A 25413-nucleotide genomic window follows, 5' to 3' on the forward strand; every position below is an offset into this window, starting at 1 on the left:
GTTTTCTGGAAAAACAATACTGGAAAAAAAATACTGTTTCTGTTTTCTGGTGCCAGGTAAATAGATCATCATAGACAGAGTATTTGGTAAGGTCTAGGATATTCATGCCCATTTATCATATTTAAGGGATGATGTTTAGGGAAATGTATCTGCTTCACTGCTTGGACAGGAACAGATGCACCTTTGAAAGCCTCAGAAGAACCTGCTGAAGTGCTTGCCCCCATCCTGAACTGACAGATGCCCAGAGGAGTGTGTGCTGACAGCCTCAGTGACAAGTCATCCTTTTCCCTTCAGCCTGATTGAATTCCCAAATCTGAAAATTGAGGGTTCTTAGTGCTTTTGGTCTAACTGAAATGTCTCTTCTAAACAGTAAGCCATTTATCTGAGTTCTAATCTCTCCTGCTGAGCTGTCACAGTCAAAAGGCAAATCTCCTTACCAGGCAGACAGATGCTCTGAAGGTACAGGGAGGATTTCAGTTTTAATGGAGACATTTTCATCTTGCTGAAACAGAAGCACCCCAAGGACCCATATTGTACATCACCTGCAAGGGCTTGTCTGCACCCCATACAGGGACAGAAAACTAATTTGAGGTTGTCTAGCTGAAGGGTAGCCATATGGCACTGTACCTGGAGTAATTAGGCAAATGGAAAGGGTTAGTTTGTGCAGGGGTAGGGATGGACTGTGGTGTCATAGGGACCTTCCTTTGATGCTGCTGGTTTTTGGACATGCCTTTGGGGATCTCTGGGATGGAGCTGTTTCGATAGTGCAGAGTGCTGCATAGCTCAAACACCTCTGAAGGCCCATTCTTGGTGACAATGCTCCTGTCACTGCTGGGGTAGATGCTGTGGGTAAGTGCAGTCCCCAGGTGTGGGGTTTTGCCCCAGCTCTGGAGCATCCCTGCAAAAAAGTGGGTGATGGGAGTGCTAGGGGCAGTTCTGAAAGTGCCTATGAAGGTAAGGGTTTGTATATGCTATACACCAGGAAGCCTTCAGTGATAACCAGCTGCTCGTTTAGAAGGATTTCAGGAGACCCTGCTGAGAGCACGAGACTGTCCTGCTAATGATGAGTGCTCTGTGCTGACTGGGACTGTCTGCTTGTTTTAAGGTCAAGTGGCAGAAGAATGACATGGACAACAATTTGAACTTCTTTTCTATCTCCTCAGATGGACGCATTGTTTCATGGACTTTAGTTAAGGTAAGCAGTAGCTGGCAATTCCTTTTTCTAGCCAAAGCATAGTCAGTTGCTTTTAAAGGTCAATGATACATGTTTAATTTTTATTTATAATGATTTTATAAATAATGATTTATAATGATTTATAATGATCTTTTGCTTGAAAAGAAGTGACAGCAAAAGATTGCTTCATCCTGCCTGCACCTGTAGCACCCTATGTTCAGGAGATAATTTTCCTGCTTTGCAGGAGCTGCAGTTCAAAACTGAACCTTGCTCTGAGACTTTCCTTGTCCCAGAAGGGCCACCCAGAGACAGCAAAATAATCTGCCTTCTTCTCACCTTCGAGGCTCTCACCCCCAAAATCCTCACTTTACAGATTGCATTTTAGAGTGGGGGAGAGAAAGTGTAAATTTCTCTGATTGTGGCCAAAATAGCACAGAGTAAGCTTGCATTTGCAGTGGTAGGGCAACACGCAACCAGGCAGAGGGCTTTTCCCTGCCGTGTTGCCAGCTCATACTCAAGACAACCTCTGTTATATCATTTGCATGCCTGGCCTTTGATCACTTTTTCTTTCAGAGCACGTAGGCTGATAGAGACTGAGCATCAATGTCTCTAAATGACCATAAGATTTATGTCTCTGAATCTCAATGTGTTTTTTCTGTTGGCAGTTTAATTGAGCATTTTTAAGATTTCGAAATCTTCTACTTAAAAATAATCAAATTGCCCTAAATATGTGTTTGAAGCAGGTGTTTCATTATTCCCCAGCTAGCAGAGAAATTTAGTTACATCTTTGGATGCTCATTTTTTCCAGCCCATTATACTAAGCTAGTCAAGACATGTCTGTTCTGAAGATATTAGAGCTTGCTGCCATGGTCAGGGATTCATATCTAACATGATATGTAAATCCTAGTTTCACATTTACTTCAGGACTGGAAACCTCTGCTAATGAGCATGATAGGAACCTGCAGATACCATTGATAGTTAAGTTCTTTTTTACAAACTCCTGTAGGTTAACGCATGCAGCTTTAGATACAAAAAAACTGCAAATGAGTTCCAAGTCCTTCTCCCAAAAGAGCTCTAAGACCTATCTAGGAGAGACAGGCTAACATTGTCCCAGCACTCAGTTCCCTGTATAGAAATTCCCAAAAGATTTATGTTGAAGGGGAAAATACACACCAATAGCTAAACACATCCACCTGAGGTGAACTGGGTGGTAACTGGAAGGTTACATCTGCCACTCAAGCCCCAGTGACTGAGTGTGCTCAGCCTGGTCCACTGGGAGTCAAGAAACACTGGGTTAAGTCTCTTCAAAGAAATGGCATAACTGGGACAAACCAAGTCTGTAGATGGACTCTGATGGAACAGCATCTGGTAATGGGTCTTTCACAACATTTGTGTGCTTCATCTGTGCTTAGCTGTGTTCTCACCTTTTAAGCTGGTTTTTATTTTTTGGTCCTTTGAGTATGTATGTTTCTACTTAAGCATCGCTGGTGTGACTTCTGAGACCTGCACCCACTTAGCACAGTGTCACTCCTACCCATTCTTACACTTGTGTTATAAACATGGCCACAATCATGTGAAAAGCACTTTTTAAATACTTTTTTGGGATGAAGTTACCTCTGAAATTGCCACATCTGGTATGTGCTTAGAGGGCAGGAGTGGAAAACAGCAGGATTTTAGGTGCTATCTGATTTCTTTTTTGCACAGAAATTTAACTTGGAAAGCAAGGAAAAGAATGAAAAGGGCATTTTGATACAATCTGTGGTTTTGTAGCCAGCAATGAGAAATGGACAATCTGCTTGAATTCCAGTTTTACAAAAGATCTCAACACCTCTGGCTTTTATTCAGAATACAACTGAAGTGACTCTAGAGTTGTTCTGTTCTGCAAATCCATAATGCAAATAGGGAATAAATGCAAGAGAGCTTTGTTAATCTCTTTGACAGGATTATCCAGAAGTAAAGCTTCTTCAAACACTGATAACTGTTTGACACTTCCAAAGCTGAGAGTGGAAAGTGAACAAATTCATTCTTACTTCCAGCTGGATATTTGGCACTCAAAATTTGAATAGCAAAGTTGCCAAATGTTAGCTGGGGACAGTTGATCTGCCATGACCACAGTGGTTGTCTCTGCTAGAAATGAGTACAGTTACTTTGGACAAACTTCATGAGACAGCCCATGAGCTGTGTGGGCTTATGCTTGGTTTTGGGCCATCACGAAGGTGTAAAACTTCAAGGAAGGATGCAGGATTTCTGCATCTGCATGCCTCTGCTCTCCCACCTTGGGTGCACATATTCACAAAAAGGGAGAGCTGTCAGAGCCATGTCAAGGAATCAGTTTGGATGCAGCATGGTACTTCTTCTCAGGCTGATCCTCAGCAGTCACAGGTCTGATTAGTAGCCATAGCTCACCCTTCCTATGTGACCTAGATCTAAATTACTGAACAGCTCTGGGCCCCCTTCACCACTTATGGTTAATAACAACTAAAGGGAAACAGGCAGCTGTGAGGCCGAATTCAGTTGTGCTTACAAAGTGCTTTACAATTTTTAGACAGAACCAGTGTATTATTGTTTATTATTCCTGGACAGTCCACCTGTTGCAGTCTGTTTACCCAGAGGAACATGTGAATGGCTCTGGCAACAGACAGCCCCAGGATTAGATGCATTTTCCAGACTGCAAAGCTGGGTACAAAGTAAAAACAGCACAACAGGCAAGTCTGCATGAGTATCACAGAATCACAGAATCAGACAGGTCGGAAAGCACCTCTGAGATCATCAAGTCCAACCCTTGATCCACGACCACCCTGGTTCCCAGAGCATGGCACTGAGTGCCACATTCAGTCTCTTTTTAAAAACCTCCAGGGATCGAGAACCCACCACATTCCTGGGCAGCCCATTCCAATGTCTGATCATCCTCTCTGTAAAGAATTTTTTCCTAATATCTAGCCTAAAACTCCCCTGGCAGAGCTTAAGACCATTATATAATACTTTGCAAGGGTGAGAAGCTACAGAAGCTGTCCACAATGGCCTTGACCAGGTGAAGGTGCTGAGAAACATCTTCAGGGAAAGGCTGCAGAAAGGTGTGTGCTTGGTGTGGGTGTTTAGCATGATTTGCCTTCCTGCTAGAATACAGAATATGTTTCCTAGCATATCTTTGGGTCTTCACAGATCATGTGTCTGACCTGTTAGATCCATCAGGTATCTCAAGATGATCATCTGTGGGCAGCTCCAAAGCTGATCTGAGTTTGCAGTCATAGCTTGGCCACTGTAGACGTTCCCTGGAGAGGAGACAGACCAGGGAGCCTGAGGGAAGACAAATATCTGCTCAAAATGTCCTGACTCTGCTCCCTAACAGCCCAACAGCACTCTTGTTTCCTGGATACTGTGGACACTGCTCTTTTTAACTGAACACATACACCAGCAAATCACTCCTGCCTTTACCCACCAAATCTAACTTGATATAACCACATGTTGCTAGAAGTCACTAGTAGAAGGTAGGACTCTGTAGGCTGCAGGAATCTGTCCAGCTTCTTGCTGCTGCTATTAGTAGACCAGAAAATGTGGGTGTGTGGCAGTGCAAATTAGTGAGAAAGGAGATTATTTTATGGATTTTGACCATTCTGGTCTTTCTATAAATTTATACTCCCAAAGGATGACAGAAACGTCATATGGAACACTTTCCCTGTTGAGCAGCTGCTCAGAGGTCTGCTCCCACTGTCCCTAATATTCCCTGGGACTGACTTGGTAAGGCAGAGTGCTTTTCCACCTGAGTCCTGCTTTGGGCTTAGAGAAACCCCATCTGAAGCCTGATTCACTGATCTAAGAAGTTATGTTTTGTTCTCACAGTGCCCCGGTGGGAAATCTGCAGATTCATGAAAACATCCAGTCCCTAGCCCACACTGCTCACTAATTTAATCTTTAGTTCTTTGTTCTTTTTACCAACCCCAGGGTATTCTTGTATTCACAACCAACTCCGCTGTGCAGTGGTATTTTAATTCCCAAAGCTAGTCTAAGAATGGCTCTTTCCCCTCTTGTCATTTCCTCATACTCACCCACAGAGTATCTATTTTCACCTGTCTTCTGTCTCCCCCCTGGACTGTAAGATCATGGGGACACAGCCTTTTTTCCTGTGTTCACACAGCACCCCACACTGCAGTGCAGTGGCCTGCAATGAGAGCTCTCTAGAACTCTGTTGGGGCACTTTTCATCTGGGGAGCTGCTTGCTGGATGTTGTTGCTATTTGAATCACAGTGCCCGTGAGGTTGTGAATACTGGGAGCTAGGTCTGCTTTGGGGAGGGTAAAAACCAAAGACTGGCAAGGTGGTAAGTTACTATCCATAAGTGTGGGTTTTAGTTAGCTCCATGATAATATGCAATGCACATCTTAAACCACACAGAGTCATTTCACCCTGAAGCTTTCCAGGTCAGCTGCATGTGTCTGGGTGATGTACCAGTTCCAGTGCACCAAAGAGTGTTTCTGGGATGTTTTATGTGAAATAGCATGTTAGCAAGCTGCCAACTGCAAGCATGAAACATCAAGCAACTTTTGGACAGCTTTTTAAAATTCTTCCATAAAATTTGCTTCTTCAAAGTACTGAATATCTCTGTAAAGCCTGTTATTCATGTGGAATCTCCTCTGCCTGCAGAATGAGCTGGTTCACACAGATGTCATCACGCTGTCACAAGAGGGAACAATGATGAAGGGGCCAGAGGAGCTGCAGCTGCAAGTGTTTGGTAGGAGCCCAAGTCCTTGCCATGCTGATTAATTACTGACAGAAAGCCTCTAATCATTCATTCTGGGAAATTAAAGTGGAATTATGGTGTTGAGATGTAAAGGAGGTAAAGGGTTATGTCTCTGTGCTTTCATCATGTAGTAGGGCATGATCTGTCTGGAGCAATCACTGTTAATTGAGTCAAGCTTTTCTGCTTACATCTTTTCTTCACTTGCAGAAAAAGATGAACATCAACTCAAAAAATGTCCATTTTTTCTGGGATATCCCACTGTGGACGAGACACAGGCATTACCTGTATGTGTCCAAACTGAGTCTGTTTTGTTCTTCATAGAATCATAGAATTGGCTGGGTTGGGAGAGACCTCAGAGATCATCAAGTCCAACTCTTGAACCACCGTAGCGGTTACTAGACTATGGCACTGAGAGCCACATCCAGTCTATTTTGAAATATCTCCAGGGATAAAGAATCCACCCCTTCCCTGGGCAGCCCATTCCAATGTCTGATCACTCTTTCCATAAAGAAATTCTTTCTAATATCCAACCTAAACCTCCCCCGGCACAACTTAAGACCATGCCCTCTTGTCTTGTTGAAAGTCGTCTGGCAAAAGAGACCAACCCTTGCCTGGCTCCAACCTCCTTTCAGGGAGTTGTAGAGAGTGATGAGGTCTCCCCTGAGCCTCCTCTTCTCCAGGCTGAAAGCCCCCAGCTCCCTCAGCCTCTCCTCATAGGGTCTGTGCTCGAGTCCCTTCACCAGCCTGGTTGCCCTCCTTTGGACCTGCTCCAGGACCTCGAAATCCTTCCTAAACTGAGGGGCCCAGAACTGGACACAGTACTCGAGGTGTGGCCTCCCCAGGGCTGAGTACAGGGGCAGAATCACTTCCTTGGACCTGCTGGCCACGCTGTTCCTGATCCAGGCCAGGATGCCATTGGCCTTCTTGGCCACCTGGGCACACTGCTGGCTCATGTTCAGCTTCCTGTCAATCCAGACTCCCAGGTCCCTTTCTGCCTGGCTGCTCTCCAGCCACTCTGTCCCCAGCCTGTAGCGCTGCATGGGGTTGTTGTGGCCAAAGTGCAGGACCCGGGACTTGGCCGTGTTGAACCTCATCCCATTGGAATCAGCCCAACTCTCCAGTCTGTCCAGGTCCCTCTGCAGAGCCCTCCTGCCTTCCAGCTGATCCACACTCCCCCCAGCTTAGTGTCGTCTGCAAATTTGCTGATGATGGACTCAATCCCCTCATCTAAATCATCAAGGAAGATATTGAACAGAACCGGGCCCAACACTGATCCCTGGGGGACACCACTAGTGACCGGCTGCCAACTGGATGCAGCCCCGTTCAGCACCACTCTCTGGGCCCGGCCCTCCAGCCAGTTCCTAACCCAGCACAGGGTGGTCCTGTCCAAGCCCTGGGCTGACAGCTTTTTCAGGAGGATGCTGTGGGAGATGGTGTCAAAAGCTTTGCTGAAGTCCAGGTAGACCACATCCACAGCCTTCCCCTCATCCACCAGTCGGGTCACCTGATCATAAAAGGAGATCAGGTTGGTCAGGCATGACCTGCCCTTCCTAAACCCGTGCTGGCTGGGTCTGATCCCTTGCCCATCCTGCAGGTGCTGTGTGATTGCACTGAGGATGATCTGTTCCATGACCCTGCCAGGCACTGAGGTCAGGCTGACGGGCCTGTAGTTTCCTGGGTCCTCTTTCTGGCCCTTTTTATGGATTGGCGTGACATTCGCCAACTTCCAGTCATCTGGGATCTCCCCAGTGAGCCAGGACTGTTGGTAGATGATAGAGAGAGGCTTGGCAAGCTCTTCTGCCAGCTCGTTCATCACCCTTATGTGGATCCCATCCGGTCCCATAGACTTGTGGGGATCCAAGCATCTCAGTAGGTCACTGACCGTGTCCTTCAGGATTACAGGGGTGCTGTTAAGATTCTTGTCACCTTCTATAAGCTCCAGAAGCCATCTGTCCTCAGGGTAACCTGTCTTTCTGCTGAAAACTGAGGTAAAGAAGGTGTTAAATACCTCAGCCTTTTCTTCATCTTTGACAATTATATTCCCACCCGTGTCCAGTAAAGAATGGATGTTCTCCTTGCCCCTTCTTTTGCTGCTGATGTATCCGTAGAAGGACTTTTTGTTATCCTTCACAGAGGTGGCGAGATTCAGTTCAAGTTATGCCTTTGTCTCTCTAATTTTCTTTCTACATGACTTAACTATATTCCTAAATTCCTCCTGAGTTGTTAGCCCTTTTTTCCATAATTGGTAGGCTCTCTTCTTAACCCTAATTTCTTTCAGAGTCTCCCAATTTAGCCAGACCGGTCGTCTTCCCCACCGGCTCGCCTTTCGGCACACTGGGACAGCCTGCTCCTGTGCTTTCAAAACTTGCTCCTTTAAGTACGACCATCCCTCCTGTACCCCTCTGTTTTCAAGGGCTGTTTCCCAGGGTATGCTCTGAACAAGTCTTCTAAATAGGCCAAAATCTGCCCTCCGGAAGTCCAACGTAGAGGTTTTATTGATGACCCTCCTTGTATCCCTGAATATTGAAAATTTTATTATTTCATGATCGCAAAGTCCCAGGCGTCCACCGACCACCACATCTCCCACCAGCCCCTCTCTGTTTGTGAAAAGAAGGTCAAGCAGGGCTCCATCCCTGGTGGGCTCATTTACTAGTTGGAGCAGGAAATTATCCTCTATACACTCTAGGAATCTCCTAGACTGCCTTCTCTCTGTGGTGTGGAGTTCCCAGCAGATGTCTGGCAGGTTAAAGTCACCCACGAGAACAAGGGATGATGATTTTGCATTGATCTGAACTGGCCAAATCAAGATGAAAAGCAACCTTAGTGCTTTCCTGGGTTCACAGCTCATCCAGCCAGTGGGGGGATGTGCTTCCTCAGGTTCTGGCTCTCTACTGAACTTTGTTCACAACAACCCCGTGCAATGCTACAGTCTTGGGGAGGACTGGCTGGAAAGCTGCCAGGCAGGAAAGGACCTGGATGTGTTGGTTGACACCCTGCTGAATATGAGCCAGCAGCGTGCCCAGGTGGCCAAGAAGCCCAACAGCATCTTGGCTACCATCAGGAATGGTGTGGCCAGCAGGAGAAGGGAAGTGATACTGCCTTTGTACTGGACACTTGTGAGGCCACACCTGGAATCCTGTGATCAGTTCTGAGCCCCTCACTACAGCAAAGACATTGAGGTGCTGGAGTGAGTTCAGAGAAGGGCAACAAAGCTGGTGAAGGGTCTGGAGAACAAGACCTGTGAGGAGAGGCTGAGGGAACTGGGAAAATTTCGTTTGGAGGAGGCTGAGAGGAGACATTATTGGTCTATAACTACCTGAAAGGAGGACGTAGGGTGTTGGCCTCTTATCTCAAGTGAACAATAGTAGGACCAGAGTAAATGGCCTGAAGTTGCATCAGGAGAGGTTTACACTAGGTATTAGGAAGAATTTCTCTACTGAGAGAGTATGCAATGGAATGGGCTGCCCAGGGAGGTGGTGGAGTCACCATCTCTGGAACTATTTAAAAATTGTGTAGATGAGGTGTTCCAGGACATGCTGTAGTAGGTATTTGGATACAAATATAGGTAAATATATTTTATTTTACTGGGTGTTGGGGATGCTGATGGTTAGATGTGGTGATCTTAGAGTTCTTTTCCAACTATGAACAATTCTGTGATTCTTTGAAAAGCACAGTATCTATTCTGCACAACTGTTAGGCTTCCTCCAATACAAGGTGGAGATAGTGCACTCCTTTTGGGCTGAATCATGTAATCATGACCATCCTACATTTAAGACAGAGTAGGATGGGTATGCTCTGGAGGTTCTGGACAACACAAAGAGCCTTGAGAAATCCCCTGATCACCCTACTGCACCTGCTTTTGGCGTGGGTTTGGGGAAGGCACTTGCTCTTCATCTAAGGATTGCTGTGTTTTTTGGCTAGGAACTCCTGAACAATTTGTTTGTGGGAGGGTCTGCATCACCACACAGGTTGCTCTACACCAGGTAAAGCAGTACACTGCAAAACTCCCAGGCACTTAGTTATCATTACTGGGAAATAGATTTTCTAAGACTTGTCGTGAATATTTAACAATCTATTTAAATGTTAAACATGCAGACAGTTTTATAGGGTTGAAATGACCTTAGAAATTCTTTTGAAGACTACATCTTGTTAACATGTAAGACATGATGCATGCTATGTGCTCCTGAGCCTTGTCTGCTTGTTCCAGCTTCTTATCTGGTGGTTGCTGGGTGTGTCTCTGCTGCCAACAGCCCCAAATTGCTGTGGCACTCAGCAGACATCCCATCTTCTGCTCGAGGACCCCACTGAAATTTTCTTTCACCACCACATGAAATGGTGTTGCATCTGCCTCAGAAGCAGAAGTCTCAGAATCTCAAGGAATCACACCCTGTTGTGGTTGGCACCTGTTTTAAACACAGTTTACAGCGTTGCTCACCTCATGCCTTTTGAAGTTTAGATGATCCTTCTATGTCTGGCAGAGGATTTCTTCCCAAAACTCATCCTTTGCTGTTGGCTTTACTGCAATGAGCCTGTTAAATGGCTTCTGAGATAAGGATGAAAAGGACCCAGGGATGTATGATGTAGTATTTCCTCTCTGGGCTCTTTTATGCATGGGAAACCATTTATATTTTTGAGAATACTGAACAAATACAGAAGGCCTCATCTCCCCAGAGAGAAGGCAGGCCTGCCCCTCACAACTTCTGCATTTATACCAAGCATTTTAAATTCTCACCAAAATGAACACTGGGACAATCTGTTCTTCTGGTTCCCTTCCAGTTCTTCTAGTTCCCTTTCCCGTTTCTCTGCATTAGCTTTTCAAATTTTCAGGTTCGTGGGGAAAGGCACATCTTGGAAAGCGTTTTCAGGAGAGGTGGCTTTGGTTTCTTCAGAAGAGAAATAAATGACTTCTGAAAAAGCTGGATGGCTGTGTGTGTGTACCATAGACAGGGAGCATGTGCTGGCCAGATGAATCAGTTCTCTGTCTGACAGACCTTTCCTCTCTTAACAGGCTGTGGGACATCGTTTGATTTTCACAAAAAGATAGACTATTTGTTTCTCGTTGGTACTGAAGAGGGAAAGATCTATAAGGTAAGAATGGAGTCTTTGTCCCTTGTTTTACATCCCCTGAACCTGTTCTTATCTTTCAGGTTCATCATCTCAACTATTTGCTCAGGCAGCAACGAAGTGCAGCTTCAGAGCCTGGTCCTGCCCTCAGATCCCTGCAGTGAGCCCGAGAGCAGCACAGAGCACAGAGGGTCACAAGAAGCTCTCTGCACACACCTAATTAAGACCTCATTTTGCAGAAACGTTTTTCATGCAAACTGCATCCCAAAAATACTTTGCAGATTGCAGCTGTGCAAGTGAGGTGCTTTCTATGATCAGAGCAGAAAATAAAAGGCACTGATCTTCTGTCCATATTCATGGCTATGGGGAAATGGCAGGAAAAATCTCTTCCTTTTTGGACCTGTAATCCCATAAGCAATCACGTTAATGAAGCCTTGTTTCCTGTGGATTGGTGTGCCACAGCCCTTCCCTTCCTCAATTACATCATAGATCCTTTGCCCAGCTCCCCTTTCTCCTTGCCCTCCTATCTCCAGTTCCCTGTGGTGAGGGCAGCAGCCAAACTTTGCTTGCCCTTCCAGGGGTGGGGGCACTGCCCAGATGTTTGCACTCTCTAGCCATCCCTTTTTATTGAATTAATACTGCCAAGTCCTGAGTGCAGCCAGCTTTGACTGAAAATTGTCAGTGGGGTCAAAAGTTGTTTGGGAGGAGTGACAAGCAGACAGCAGGGCACAGACATCATGTTTTCTCAAGAAATCAAGCTGAAAATAGGAAGTCTTGAGCTCTGCTATATTTAACCTTGGCAACAAAGCCAGTAGCTGCTTGCTTAACTAACTTTTGTTTGCACAGCATTCCTCTGAGCTTGCTTTGGGCCTTTGTTAAATACTGTAGCCATGACCCTTCAGTGCAGGGGATGGACCATCAGCAGGAGGCTGATGTGTAAAGCAGACACATCCAACCATCCCTATGCTATAGGTTCCTTCTCCACATCCTGCCTGCAAAAGAGGAACAAAACAGAGAGAAAGAACACACAGGAAATCACATTCTGAAATCAGTATCAATCATTGAGGCAAGACAGACTTAACAAATGCATATCCCTTCCGGAGGGATGAAGCTGATTATAATCTCTCCCTGATACAGACAGTGTCTAGGGGGCATTTCTGAGTAGTGCTCACTTGCATTGGACAAGACAGGTGCAAAACAGGGGTGGGAGAAGTGGAGGAGCTGGGCTGATGGGGAATGTGCAGTGAGGTAGGGTTTTGGTTGATGTTTTCAGATGCAAAGCATCAATTCAGCCATGGACAGTTTTTCTGCTGGCTGGTTGCCCGTGGCAGGTGATAATCTAGATTTTTGTACTGTTGCAACTAGTCCTGATCAAGAGGCAGTAAGGAACCACGTATTTTAATTTCCTCTGTGCTCAGGTGAGTGATAGATAGATGTGAGTATGACAATGGATGTCAGCATTATATGGGGGCTATCAGTTACCCTCCAGGAGCAATGTTCAGGCTGGTGTTCTGACTGAGTTACACAGCATAGGAAATCCTTCATGGAGGAGGACTGCATAGGAACAGAATTAGGAATTTATAATTCAACACAATTTTGAACTTTACAGAATTTAGAATTTGGCATTATTTGCGTTGACAAAGCCATAGTTGTTCCTGCCTTGGGTGATCTTCAGTGAACCTAGAACTAGGATGATTCCAGACATGAAACCAAACTGATAGTCTAGCCATTTCATGACTGGAAAAATGCAGAGAGGTACTGTACACAGTACTTTCTCTTTTGTTGATGCTAAGGTTAGGGTTGCTGGAAAGAGATAAAATATTCCTGTATTTGTGAGCCTTAGCAAAAAGTGGGACCACTCTCACATTGTGCAGCACTGCTTTATGAAACTCAGTTGTTTTTTCAGAGGCCAGGTGTGCCCACAAATAGTGTGCTAGTATGTTAATTCTTTAGCTTCAGAACAATGGCAGATAATTTTTTTAAAACAACTTAGTTAATAGTGTTTCTGAAGCCAAGAAATCATTATCTTAATTACAGTCAGACCTATGTATTGCCCTTTGACACAGAGGACCATCTCTTTCTGCATTAATATGATTCTGTAATGTAAAACTGCCTCTTTGCATATCTTACATGCTGTTTAGTAATTGTTCAGCTTCAGTATACAAAAATATGGTCTCTGAGATTTATATTGTAATGTTATTGTGACTTGAACTCTATGGTCAGAATTACTTCTTAATTACTTCTTCAGCACAGGGCTTCAACAGAAAAATTGTGATGAGATTTGAACACATTCATTTAAGAGAATGTTTCTTCAGTCTTAGGTAGCTGAGAGTGTGACAATTTAATATTCTGAAATTCAGTGAAAGTCTGTATAGAAGGAAAAGGTGATTCTAATTTTAAACAAAACAAATTTCGCTCATACTCATTCTCTCACATGAAGCACCAGGACATCTGTATCTGTGTCTTGAGGATAGGATTGCTTGTGGTTATACAGATGACAAAGGAAGATGGATATTGAGTCCTTATCACATCTCTTGGTTTTTTCCTTAAATGATGATGACCCTGTTTTCTGGACAGGGTCTGACTTCCCTTTAGTAATGGAGAGATAATTTCCCTCCAGTATCTAGTCTTGCTTTTTGTTAGGTGAAGTTGTTTTCCTTGACTGGATGTTTTGTGGCTTGAGTTCTGTTCCTTGTCTTGTTGCCACCTTATCTCTGGGGCTTCTAGTTGTTCTGTCAGATTATCTTGTCACTTGACTGACTACATTTGCCATCAGTTTGCTCAAGTTCTTTCTTTTACCATTTCCTGCTGTTTCTCTTAATGCATTCAAAGACTCCATTTCCATTCATAAGCCTTACTACAAAACTTAGTGTTTCTGTTACAAATCTCTACAAGAAGACACTGTACAAAAACACAGGAGACCCTCTGGTCTGTTCACAACTACAGGGGACTCATTTGTTTCATCAATTTGTGAAGAGCATCTGGGTGTCCTGGTCTGCCTGGGGGTGCCAGTGTTGGGCAATACTCTTTCTGTTGCCAGGTACAAAGCTTTCTTTGGAAATAATATTTTTTTATTTCTGTGTTGCCCAGAGCCTCAATGTTTCTGCCAGTGAACTAGAGAAACACTCAGTGTTACAAGGACACTAATAACCATCCATTCACTGTGGATGTGAAGATGTTTTGTGTCAGGCTAGTGCCTAGTGTAAACTGAAGTGCTGTTAATGAAGATTATTCATAAGGTTTGTGTCTGTGGAGTTCTCCTATTCCTCCCAGTACTCACCCTGTCACCAGTCATCTTTGTACTTGTTGCCTATATTGCCATAGACACATTCTTGCTTTTCTGTTCCCTCATGAAACGACCATTTACTGTTCACACACATCTACCACCATTTAAATAGGGGAAAAACACTCTCAGCAAATTGGAGCACTGCTGTAGAAGATCTGACACACTGCACGAATGCCTGCTGTGGAATAATGGCAATAATTGCTAGAAGTGACTTAGAGTGCATTTGTATTTTTTAGGAAAGTTACAGCATTTGAAGCAGGTTGACTACTTCAGATTATGGCATTATCAGGGGTACTCAGTGTGCTAACTCCAAGAGAAATTGCAAGGAGGATGAAGCAAATTGGAGACACTGCAGACATGCTCTGTGGCAACAATAACAACTAATTGCAGTTTCAATACCCTGGGATAACAACCTGCCAGCCTTTGACAAAATGCTGTCCTTAAGGTGAACTTTGCTCATTATAATCTCATTATAATACAAAAACATACCTCCATCCCTAAAGCTACCCACCTCCAAGGTATGACCACCCGTCACTGAGCCTGCACTCTCAATATTCTCTACCCTGTAAGTTTATAAGCGATCTTCTCCCCAGTCACACTAAAGATATGCTTGACTAGAGTCAATCAAGCTCTACCTGTCAGGTAGAATAGTATAAAAATGCTATATATACTTTACTCCTTTTAATGCAGCTCCTGCTCCCTGAATCAATCTGTCCTCTCCAAAGCTGTCATGTCAGAAGCTAGGTGTCACATTTTTCAGTGGTTCTCTTTTCATTCTGACACTTACAACTGTAGGGTTACTAAAGTCAATAGCAGGGGGAAGATTTTGCCAGTAATTCTAGTTAGCCCAGAAACTTCTTTATTCATCCTGCTTCTTTCTGTCCTTTTTCTCAAGTTTGTGGTGTTTCTTCAAATTGCATGTTGGAAAGAACATGGCCCTGTCTTACATATCAGGGATGATACCAAAGATTTGGGTAAACATGGTGTGGGGCTGACAGACCAACATGTATGGCTTAAAGCTGAAGGAGGCAAACAGGATTCATTTCTCACAAGGGACACAGCTAAGCATCTGCCCTACACAAACTTTTTTGAGGCTGATTTAATAGGAAAACCTCAGACCACTTACCTGTTGGGCCTGGGCTTCATCTCTGTGCTACATCTGCTGACTGCAAAGGCAGTGCTGTGGACCACCACATCCTAGAGCATCACCTCCTATACCAGTGCCCACAGAACTACACTGATCAAGGGCTCAGGCCCAACAAGGCCTTAAAAACAGAGTGCTAAGCATTACAGTTCTGCTGGATGCAGATGAATCTGGTTAGGATCTCACTCTTTGAAGACCTAAAGTACGAGGAACTTTCAGTCCACATGGAAGGATAAATCAGCTTCTCTCTTGTGTTAATTACTCGTGACCTATTTTGTCTGTTCCTGGCAAAATGATTTTCAAAACAAGCGAAATACCAATTTTCCTAGTGGCTGAACTTTAAGAATTAGGAAGCAAACTTATGAAATATGCCATTAAAGGATGTTTCAGTACCTTAATTGCACACAGGGACAGTAACTCAGGGACAGGTTACTCACCAAACTATTAGCAAGCTGTCAGTAAATCTCAGCAGGACATGAGCCACTTTCTTTTCTTCCATTTCCTACTATAGCAGCCTCCCAGAGATGCAGGAGCTCCTGCTGTGTGGAGAGTTGAGCACCCTCAATCCAGTACCTGCGTCAATGCACAAGAGCACAGGAAGAAAACAGATCTTGAGTACCCAGGCAGTGTCACGTGTAATAAACAGTTAAGCCTTACTGTTAGTTAGAGCTTTGGTTTGCAAGAATCTACATCATGTCACAAGACAGCAATCCTGCTGCTTGCACAGATGATGTGTGGCTGCACTCACTGGGGAGTGACCAAGAAAACCTGTGAAAAGATAGACAGAAAACCCTAAAACTATCTTGTAGCACAGCTTGTGTGTGAGAACACAACCAAGACAACAGAACTTGTGAGATATATTAGAAGAGATTTCTCTCTCATCAGAGCCATTGGGATGGGCTGGAGTCACCATCACTGTAGGTGTTCAAGAAGCATTTAGATGTGGTGCTTCAAGATATGGTTTAGTGGTTGTGGTGGTTGGATTTTGGTTGGACTCAATGATCTTGAAGCTCTTTTCCAACCTTAATGATTCTGTGATTCTATGAAGTTCTTGTTGCTAATGTGAAGGAAGCCTCACCACAGAGGGGCTGCAGTTTGGGGAGGATAACTTCATTTTTCTGTGCATACAGTACTGATAGGATCTGGATCGAGTCCTGTATTCTGCTCCTGAAGACAAGCAGATTGGAACTTCTCCCCCTCACTCTGAGCTCACACACAAAGTGACTTTTACAAGGCTCCAAAATCTTTTCCATCTCTTGCACACATCCTGCATTTTGCCATTCAGTAGCCCCCACAGTTGTGATGCTGCTTGCCTGGCTCTTGCTTGCATGTGCAGGGTTTGTCCATGCTGCTGCTGGCTGCTGCACTGGGTGGCTCACCTGCCCATCAGGGGCATGGCTGAGTAGTGGTTCTCACACCTCTCTGGAGAGTCAAAAATGGCACAAGAGAAAGAGCTGCAGGTTCTCACAAGGAGGCTATTGCAGAGGGATGTCAGGGGAGGAACTTCTGGCTTGTTCCCAAAATCTGTAGACCCCAAGGGTCTGATAGGTTATTCTTGTGCTGAGGGCACTGTTGCTGGAGATTGCAGTCGTGACACATGGTGCTGTGTGCTCCTGAGCAATCCAGATGTTCTCCCCTGCCTTTCCCACAACAGAAGCCCAGCTGGCAGGAACTCCTGCAGTGAGGAATGCAGCTCTCATGTCTGGATCTGGCTGTAATTCCAGACAGCTCCATTTCCTACCTCTGTGTATTGCAGAGGTGTTACCTGCAAGTGGAGTAAAATAACACTAAATTATTTAGTTATAAATTATTTTGTTTCTGTAGCACCCCTCGATACCAGCCATGTCCTCCCAGCCAGCCCAGAAGAGCCTGGGATAGCATACAAGTATTCTGAGGCATGTTTCTGCAGGAATATGAGCTCCAGAAGAAGGTCGAGCTCTGATTACTGACCAGTTCTTTCCATTGCAGTGTTCAAAACACTATTCAAGCCACGTCCTGGATGTGTTTGATGCCCATCAGATGGCTGTGGACTCAGTCAGCTGGAATCCCTACCACTTGAAAATATTCATTTCCTGCAGCTCTGACTGGACAGTCAAAATCTGGGACCACACCATCAAGTAGGTTTTGTTTTCTGGGTGTGGGAGGGGAGGTCCAACCTGACATGCCAGCTGCACGTCAACTCTGCTCATACTTCAGTCTCAGTTTCCCTCTTAGGAGTTTATTTTACTAATTGCTCTCTTATCTCTTTTTCTGGGGCTTGTCACTCAGATTTTTACTTTTCAGGTATGAAGTATAAAATGTAGCATCATCTGCCATGGGAACTTGTCAAGAAGTGCAGCTCAGTGCATAGCCTGATTGCTTTGTTTTGGGCCTGGCTTTCTTGAGACAGCACCTGCTGTGGCAGGGTTATTCTTCTATAGCAATGCTATAGAGCAAAGTCAGGGGCCAGCTTATGGCTTCAGGGCTACCTCCTAGGAGCCAGAGAGGGAAAAAAAAATAAAATACATAATGAACTTCAGGGTTAGTAGTTGAGGAATTTCTGGTTTCAATTAGGAAATTGATTTTTTTGTAAATCAGTCAGAGTCAAATATTTTCTGTCGCAAATATGCCAGCACTGCACTAATATTCAATGTTGTTTTCAGAAGTCCATGGAGGGAAAATCACTTTTTTCCTCTATAATTATTAACCAGAAAGATTTGTCGTGTGTGCTGGGGGGAAGCTCTGAAAGTGCTTTCAGAAAGAAAGGAGCATTCAACCTCTCTCCTAATTGCAGCATAACCAATTCCAGCCTACTTCTGTAGATGCTCATTTTTGCTGTGCCTTTGTCTCAGACCCTGGCTGGAGTCAGCCATAGAGAAATACTCCATCTCCCACTTGTGCAGTTGGCCTTGAATAACACAGGCTGCAGCATCAGAGTGTTTATAGCTCCATGTTTTGCTTCCAGAGCTGCATGTGCTTAAATGAGTTCTTCTCTCTGTGTTTTTTTTTTTTTCCACAGGGCTCCAATGTTTTATTTTGACCTGAATTCTGCTGTAGGGGATGTTGCATGGTCCCCTTATTCCTCCACAGTCTTTGCTGCAGTCACCGCTGATTGCAAGGTGAGAGGCTGGGAGCAGCACTGCTCTGATTTTAGCTGAGAGGAAACTGAGTGAAATTAGGGTTGGATGTGGGGATGGGTCAGCCAAATCCTGGCCAAGAATGTCATGGAGCTGCAGATCCCTCACCAGCAGGAATCCACCACAATGATGGGCTGAGTTGGCTGCAGCTTGGCTAAGCTGCTTGCCTCAGGATGACTGGGTCATTTTGGTAGCTCAGTGCCCTAAAACTATTAATTCCTTTTTGCTTAGTCTGATCACAGAGAACACAAGTCATTAAACATCAAAAATAGGAAACCTAGGCAGCAGTATTTCTTAATCATTCTCCCTCTAAGGTCTGCCACTCTCCTACAGGCCAGAAATCTCTCAGCTGCATCCCAGCAGTGCAAACAGCTAATGTTAAACTATAAATCAGAGGGCTTTTAGCAGATGCAGAGGATCAGCTGCACATCTCACTACAGCCTCCACAAACCCATCAGAAATGCACATAAGCCCTCTCCTCTAAGCACAAGTGTTTCTTCCTAGCTTGCTCCTCTTGCTCCAGGGATGGACATACTCAGAGGAAAGAGAGGAAAGCAGACTTGAGGGAAAAGGCTGCTTTTTCCTATGCTTTCCTGCTCTTGGCATGCATATCCCTGGGCATGAATTGCTCACTCCTTCTCAAAGCTGCCTCTGCTGCACTAAGGTAGGTGTTGCAAATGCATGCAAGTCCCTGCTTGCTCTCCTGTTGACCACAGCAGTGCAGGTGTGCACATTGTGCTTGCTGGGAGAAAAACACTCAACTCTCTCTGTGTGAAATCAGCTTATTAGCCATCCCTGAGGATGGAGGGGTGATGCTTCAGATCAGAGCACCCTAGTACAGCTGACATGAGGGCATTGGTAGTGGACCTCCAAGGTACAGAGAAGCAATAGAATGAAGTGGTTATATACTTACTTTGCTATTAAAAAAAAATCAGTTATAGTAGTATTCCCAGGATCAGCCAATAGAACTTCATTTCAATTAAATAAAGTCAACATTTTCCCACTCTATGAGGCTGTCTTCAAGGCTAATGATTTGGTAATGAAGTACTTAGATCAGTCCTAATCCTGAGATGATGGCAGTTACATTTTTGCCCCTAGCCATCCATCCTAGTAGCTCAGATGGTTAATTTGTGCCTGGCAAGTAGCCAGGGCACATAGCTATCCATCAGTGAGGGTTTTGTACTGTAAGGATCATATCACCCTGCCACCATGGGCTGTATATTTTCCTGGTATAAATTGGAAAGTCTGTGCATTTTGGCCAAATTACTCTAGCAAAAATATGGGCTTTATATATCTCTATCACAGAACTGATGCCTTGGCAACTTTATTGCAGTTTAGCCTTTTTTTTATAGCAAAAAATTCATTTCACCGATACACTGACTCAGGCTGTGAGTTTGTCTCTCTCAAGCCAAGCAATAGGATTCTCTTCACTGGGGCATCTGATCTCTCACCCTGGCAGGGTCAGGATGCCACAGCCTACAGAAGGCAGTGTTGATGCTTTTCCCTGGGAACAGTCATGATTGGACTGTTATTTTTCATGGATCTGTCTGTCCCTGTTCTCCCAGAATTGAATCAAGGGCCTGCATGAATGAAACAAATGCTTTCAGTGTTACACATCCTCAGACATGAGTTTAGTTGTGCACACTCCCAAACCTGGCAAGGGTCTTGCTGACACTGAACACTCCAACTGAGTGCTGGAATGAGCAGTGCAGAGAACTTTGGGTACCATGGCTATGTCCCAGCACCAAACTGTGGGGAGAGGATGGAAAAGTCTGCAGGCAGTGATACATCCTGGGCAGCATGAGCAGGTGGGTGGAAAACATAGGGCATCCTTGGATTTTGTATTCATGTGGTCAGGTTTCTGCAGTGTTGGCTTATCTCTAGGGAGGCCTCATGATACTCATTTGTGCCACACTCTTTGCCAGAACGTAACCTGCAGCAGAGAAGCTCTTATGGACTTGGCAAGAGTTTGTGCTGTGGGGTCTTTCCAGCCCACCCCTTGCTTTCCCGAGCCACAGCTGCAGTTGTGTTGGTGCTGTCATATTAGCTGCAATCTCTGTGGTCCTGGTGTTTGGATGAGTCTATGGATAAGACAGCTGATTCACTGGGCAGATCTGCTCAGGGTATCTCACCTTGGCTACCATAACTTGGATCTAATTCAGTAACCCAGATTAGATCCCAATCTAGTAGGACCTAATTCTGCTTTGATCTCAAACTCTAAGAAGAGTTTCCACCTGCCAGGAGCATCCCAGACCTGGGTGGTCTGGAAGGAAAGGTCCAGGCAAGAGCTGCCTTCCCACTATAATAGGCTGGCCAGGACTGATGCTGGCAGAATGTTGGGTCTCTGTGTTAGCCACTAAACATGCTGGTTGCAGCTAAACATGATTTAGTTTCTGTTTTGTACAGAACTTTCTGGATCTGTGGTGTAAGTGGAATACATCGTTGTTTACAGTCTTTTCATTCCTGGACATATTCCACTTTGTGGCACTGCTTGGGAATAATTCAGTGACTTGCAAAGGGCACTCTCCATTAATGCTGGGGAAAAAAAAAACACATTAACAGGATACAGAAAACTACAGGATGTGTAGTCAGAAAATAGAACATTAAAGGTCTCCTGTTCATAAACAGCCTCAAGCTTTGCATCCAGACATAATTATGTGAGCAAAACTTGAAAGCTGCCTGGAGGTGGTTTTAAAATCAGCCCCTAATTGCAGTCTTAAAGGGATACCTGAAATACTCTGAAAAACACATTTCCGTATTCAGGATGATGCAATGTGCCCAAAATGTCTGTTATCAGCCTCCTTTGATTACTTAACACTGCTTCAGGAACTGCAGACCAGTCAGTCTCACCTCTGTGTCCAGCAATAATAATGGCGCAGATCTCCATGTAAATTATGCTGAAGCACATGGAAAATGAAGAGTTGGTCAGTAGCAAATGGTGCCTGACAAACCTGGTGGCCTTTTACAGTGGGGTCACAGCATCAGTGGACAAGAGGAGAGCAACTGACATCATCTACCTGGACTGTCCCTGGTCTCCAAATTAGAAAGATATGGTTTGAAATTAGAAATCAGAAAGATGTGGATTAGAAAGATGTGAGTTGACTGGCCAGTTGCATTCAGAAAGTTGTGGTGAACAGCTCAGGGTCCAAATGGAGACCAGTGATGAGTGATGTTCCTCAGGGGTTGGTATTGGGACTGGTGCTGTTTAACCAACACAGGCAGTGGGATTGAGCAAGCACCAAGATGTGTGGTGTAATCAACACACTGAAGGGAGGGGTTGCAATCTAGAGAGACCTTGGCAGGCTTAAGAGGTGGGCCCATGTCAACCCCATGAAGTTCAACAAGGCCAAGTGCAAAGTCCTGCACCTTGGCTCTGACCTTCACAAGCAGAAATACAGGCTGAGTGGAGACTGGATTGAGATCAGCCCTGACGAAAAGGACCTGGGGGTGTTGGTTGATGAGAAGCTCCACACGAGCCAGCAATGTGCACTTGCAGCTCAGAAAGCCATCCGTGCCCTGGGCTGCATCCAAAGAACATGGCCAGCAGGGAATGGGAGAGGATTCTGCTTATCTCCTCTGCTCTGGTGAGACCCTACCTGGAGTGATGTGTCCAGTTCTGGACCCCCAATACAGGAAGGAGATGGAGATGTTGGAGTGAGTGCAGAGGAGGCCACAAAGATGATCAGAGAGTTGGAGCACCTCTGCTATAGAGACAGGCTGAGAGTTGGGGTTGTTCAGCCTGGAGAAGAGAAGGCTCTGGGGAGACCTTAGAGCACCTTCTCGTACCTGGGGGGGTAACAGAAAGGCTGGGGAGAGGCTTTTTACGAGGGTACAGAGTGATAGGAGGGGGCATAGTGGCTTTAAACTGGAAGAGGGGAGATTTAAGTTAGACATTGGGAAGAAATTTTTAACTATGAAGGTGGTGAGATGCTGAAACAGGATGCGCAGAGAAGCTGTGGCTGCCCCATCCCTGGAAGTGTTCAAGGCCAGGCTGGATGGGGCTTGGAACAACTTGGTCTGGTGGGAGGTGTCCCTGCCCATGGCAGAGGGGTTGGAACTGGATGATCTTTCAAGGTCTCTTCCAACCCAAACCATTCAGTGATTCTATGACTTGAAAACTGGGGAGTTTTAGAATCTAAAAATCTCTAAGTCCCCATGAATTCTAGAGGTGAAGATTTAAGAAAAGCTGTAAATATCAGGGGCATTGTGATAAAATGTGTGTCTTGGCATCTGAGCATCTGCTTCAAGCAGCACCACCTCTCATAAATAATCTCAGTGTGTGTGTTCTGCTTCTGGTGCAGTGGATACTAACTGCTGCTGTTGCTCTTTATCATGTTCTTGGCAATTTCCCTAGTGTCCTGCTCTGCCTGATGGCCTTTCTATTTCAGAATGAGCATAAATGATTTGCAAGTTGAAATAAAATAAAGTGATCACTGAGATGCGCACGTCCGTGCCAACACTGCATGGAAAAAACCTCCCACTTCTACAGCTAGGTGCCTAAATAATTGGCCTGATTTAAAAGGACTGGACAGCAAACTACCTCTGTGGAAGTTAGTCTCTGCTTGATGCACTCAGAGTGGTTGCTATAGAGCATTCACCTTTGGTTTCAATCAGCGTGCTTAGTCTGCTGCAGTTGTGATCTGTGATTGCATTTCAGATGACACTTTGGTTCCTTGAAGACTCTGCAGTGGTTCCTAAAGTGGACGGGTGATCTCTTATTTCTAAACATGAGCCCTGCAGCTCAGCTGGCTGGGAGCAGCTCTGTGGTCCCTCCAGGTCATCTACGGAGAGCTGGGTGCAGATACTGATGTGATTTATTTATAGAGTGCAGGAAATCTGGGGATGTTGGTCAGCTTACTGGAAGGACAGAGGGCAGAGAAAGAGGTGTAGTTCAGTTCCTGTGGCATTCAGCAGGACTTGCTTTTGTGATTTTATTTTAAGCTCATCTCAAACTTATGCTTAAAGCAGGCACAAAAAACCAAACCAAACCAAACCAAAAACCAACCAACCAACAAAAAAAACCACCAAAAAAACCCCAAAACATATAAAAGCAGGAATTACACCTGAAATTTCCTTCTTAGGCTTCTTTTGTGGATTTTTCTGAAGTAAGGAAATGGTGTTGGCAAGTTATGCTGTCCAGGGGCAACACTGCTAACCTCTGTGTCTGGCTCACCCCAGGCACAGGGATGCTTTCTTGTGCTGAATTCATGCATGAATTGCTACTTCTGTTAAAAAGCCCAAAACACCCATGTCACAAGTGTCCCCAGATGGCTGGATCCTGGGCTGTGGGCCACAGCTGCCCACTGCAGTAGCTGTACTGACACAGTCAGTCTGGGCTTGCTTAACCTGGAGAAGGAACCCAGCAGCAGCCTGACAGTGCCTACAAGGAGCTGATGGAGAGGTCAGAGCCAAATTGTTCACAGCAGTGCATGGAGGGACAATGAGACACAACATCTGAGAGGAGTTGAAATGAGAGGTTTTGATTGTATAGAAGAAAAAACTTTCACTGTGAAGTCAGTCAAATAATGGAACAGCTTGCCTAGAGAGGTTGTGCCATCTCTGTTCATGGAGGTTTTCTAGACCAAATAATCTGGTCTTTGGGCAGGAGGTTGTAGTAGACACTTCTGGGAAACTCTTCCAATCTGAATTTCCCTCTAACCCTGTTATGCTATGAAATGTCCTTGTGTGAGAAGGAGAATCCCAGGGGTTTAACAGCAGGCTTGAGAATATGCACTAAGTCCATTTGCTCTCTTGTTTTTGTGGTCTGTGTCCTTCATGACTAATGCAGCAAGAGCAAGGTTATGTTATAGCCATCTTTAGTAAATATTGATAGCCTCAAGATAAATGCCATCCAAGTTTGCACTCTGCAGAGAAAGATGCTCAAGCATATGCTCCAGGGCTTTTCCCCATTGCTGAAGCTGACCTTTTGAGATATGAAATACTTGAAATTACCCAAACCTTCAAAAACACAGGTAATGCTTTGTGCTGCTCAGGAAGTAAGTGCACTTTTCCTGGTTATATAAGCATATTTTAATAAACAACTGTTTTGGATGAGAAGTCTTGAAGGGCAGGCTCCTGTTTTATGTCACTTACATGGTATGATGCTGAAGGAATGCCTGTTGTCCTGATGCCCATACTTGTCCAGCTAAGAGAGAAGCACTAGTTTAGTGCTGGCATGTGTGCTTGGTCATAGAATAGTTTGCAGAGACTTACTGACCATTTGGAATTGATGGGCAGCATAAGCCCATCTCCATTTTAAAAGCACAAACACTTTCGCAGTTAAGAGGCTTGCTGAAACTTCCAGGTTTGCAAATATTTCACTGGGTATTTTGGCCCTAATCCTGCCTTTTCTTTGTGGAGCATTAATTGGGGTGCCAGCAGATCTCTTAGGATCATGCAGTCGATGCTATTGCTCAGGGGAATCAGTTCTGTGAACCCTCACAGCTACAGATGTCCTTGCTACATCTCAATCTTTCCTCCTACCCTCTGCAGCAGCCTGTGGGGTTCGTGCATTCCTGGTGGGGTCATCACTAACTCTCCAGGGCTGGAACAAGATGTCTCCTGGCTTTCTGCATCATAGCTGAGGCAATTGCTATGGTTCAAAAACACTCGATGAGTGCAGGTCCTATGCTATCACCCAGGAGGACCTTTGAGTAGGCTAAAGTGTGCTTTCTTAAAATGGCTTTGAAATTGCATTCACTGCATAAGTGGTTATTTTCCTGTAATACTGTTCATTTTCATCTGCCACAAAACCTAAAAGGCTCTTTTCTATTCCCTGCTGAATCTTTGAGATTGATTGGTCTGCTGGGCAGATGTCTGCTTTAAAACAAGGGCTCATAGGATGTCAAAGCTCAGAATCCCTGGAATTAATATTGCCTCCACTTTGTATTAG

General features: G+C 44.9%; 1 protein-coding gene across 1 annotated transcript in view; it reads left to right on the forward strand.

Moving 5' to 3' along the window:
• DNAI1 (dynein axonemal intermediate chain 1) overlaps positions 1–25413 on the forward strand; it is a 148093-nt gene that overhangs the window by 84576 nt on the left and 38104 nt on the right. The window contains exons 14-18 of the mRNA XM_030467373.1: positions 1106–1195; positions 5815–5902; positions 10920–10999; positions 17374–17522; positions 18404–18503. Coding sequence (XP_030323233.1) covers positions 1106–1195; positions 5815–5902; positions 10920–10999; positions 17374–17522; positions 18404–18503 — 507 coding nt within the window. The remainder of the gene's footprint in view (positions 1–1105; positions 1196–5814; positions 5903–10919; positions 11000–17373; positions 17523–18403; positions 18504–25413) is intronic.

This window comes from Calypte anna, chromosome Z, assembly GCF_003957555.1.
Source record: "Calypte anna isolate BGI_N300 chromosome Z, bCalAnn1_v1.p, whole genome shotgun sequence".
Classification (NCBI taxonomy): Eukaryota; Metazoa; Chordata; class Aves; order Apodiformes; family Trochilidae; genus Calypte; species Calypte anna.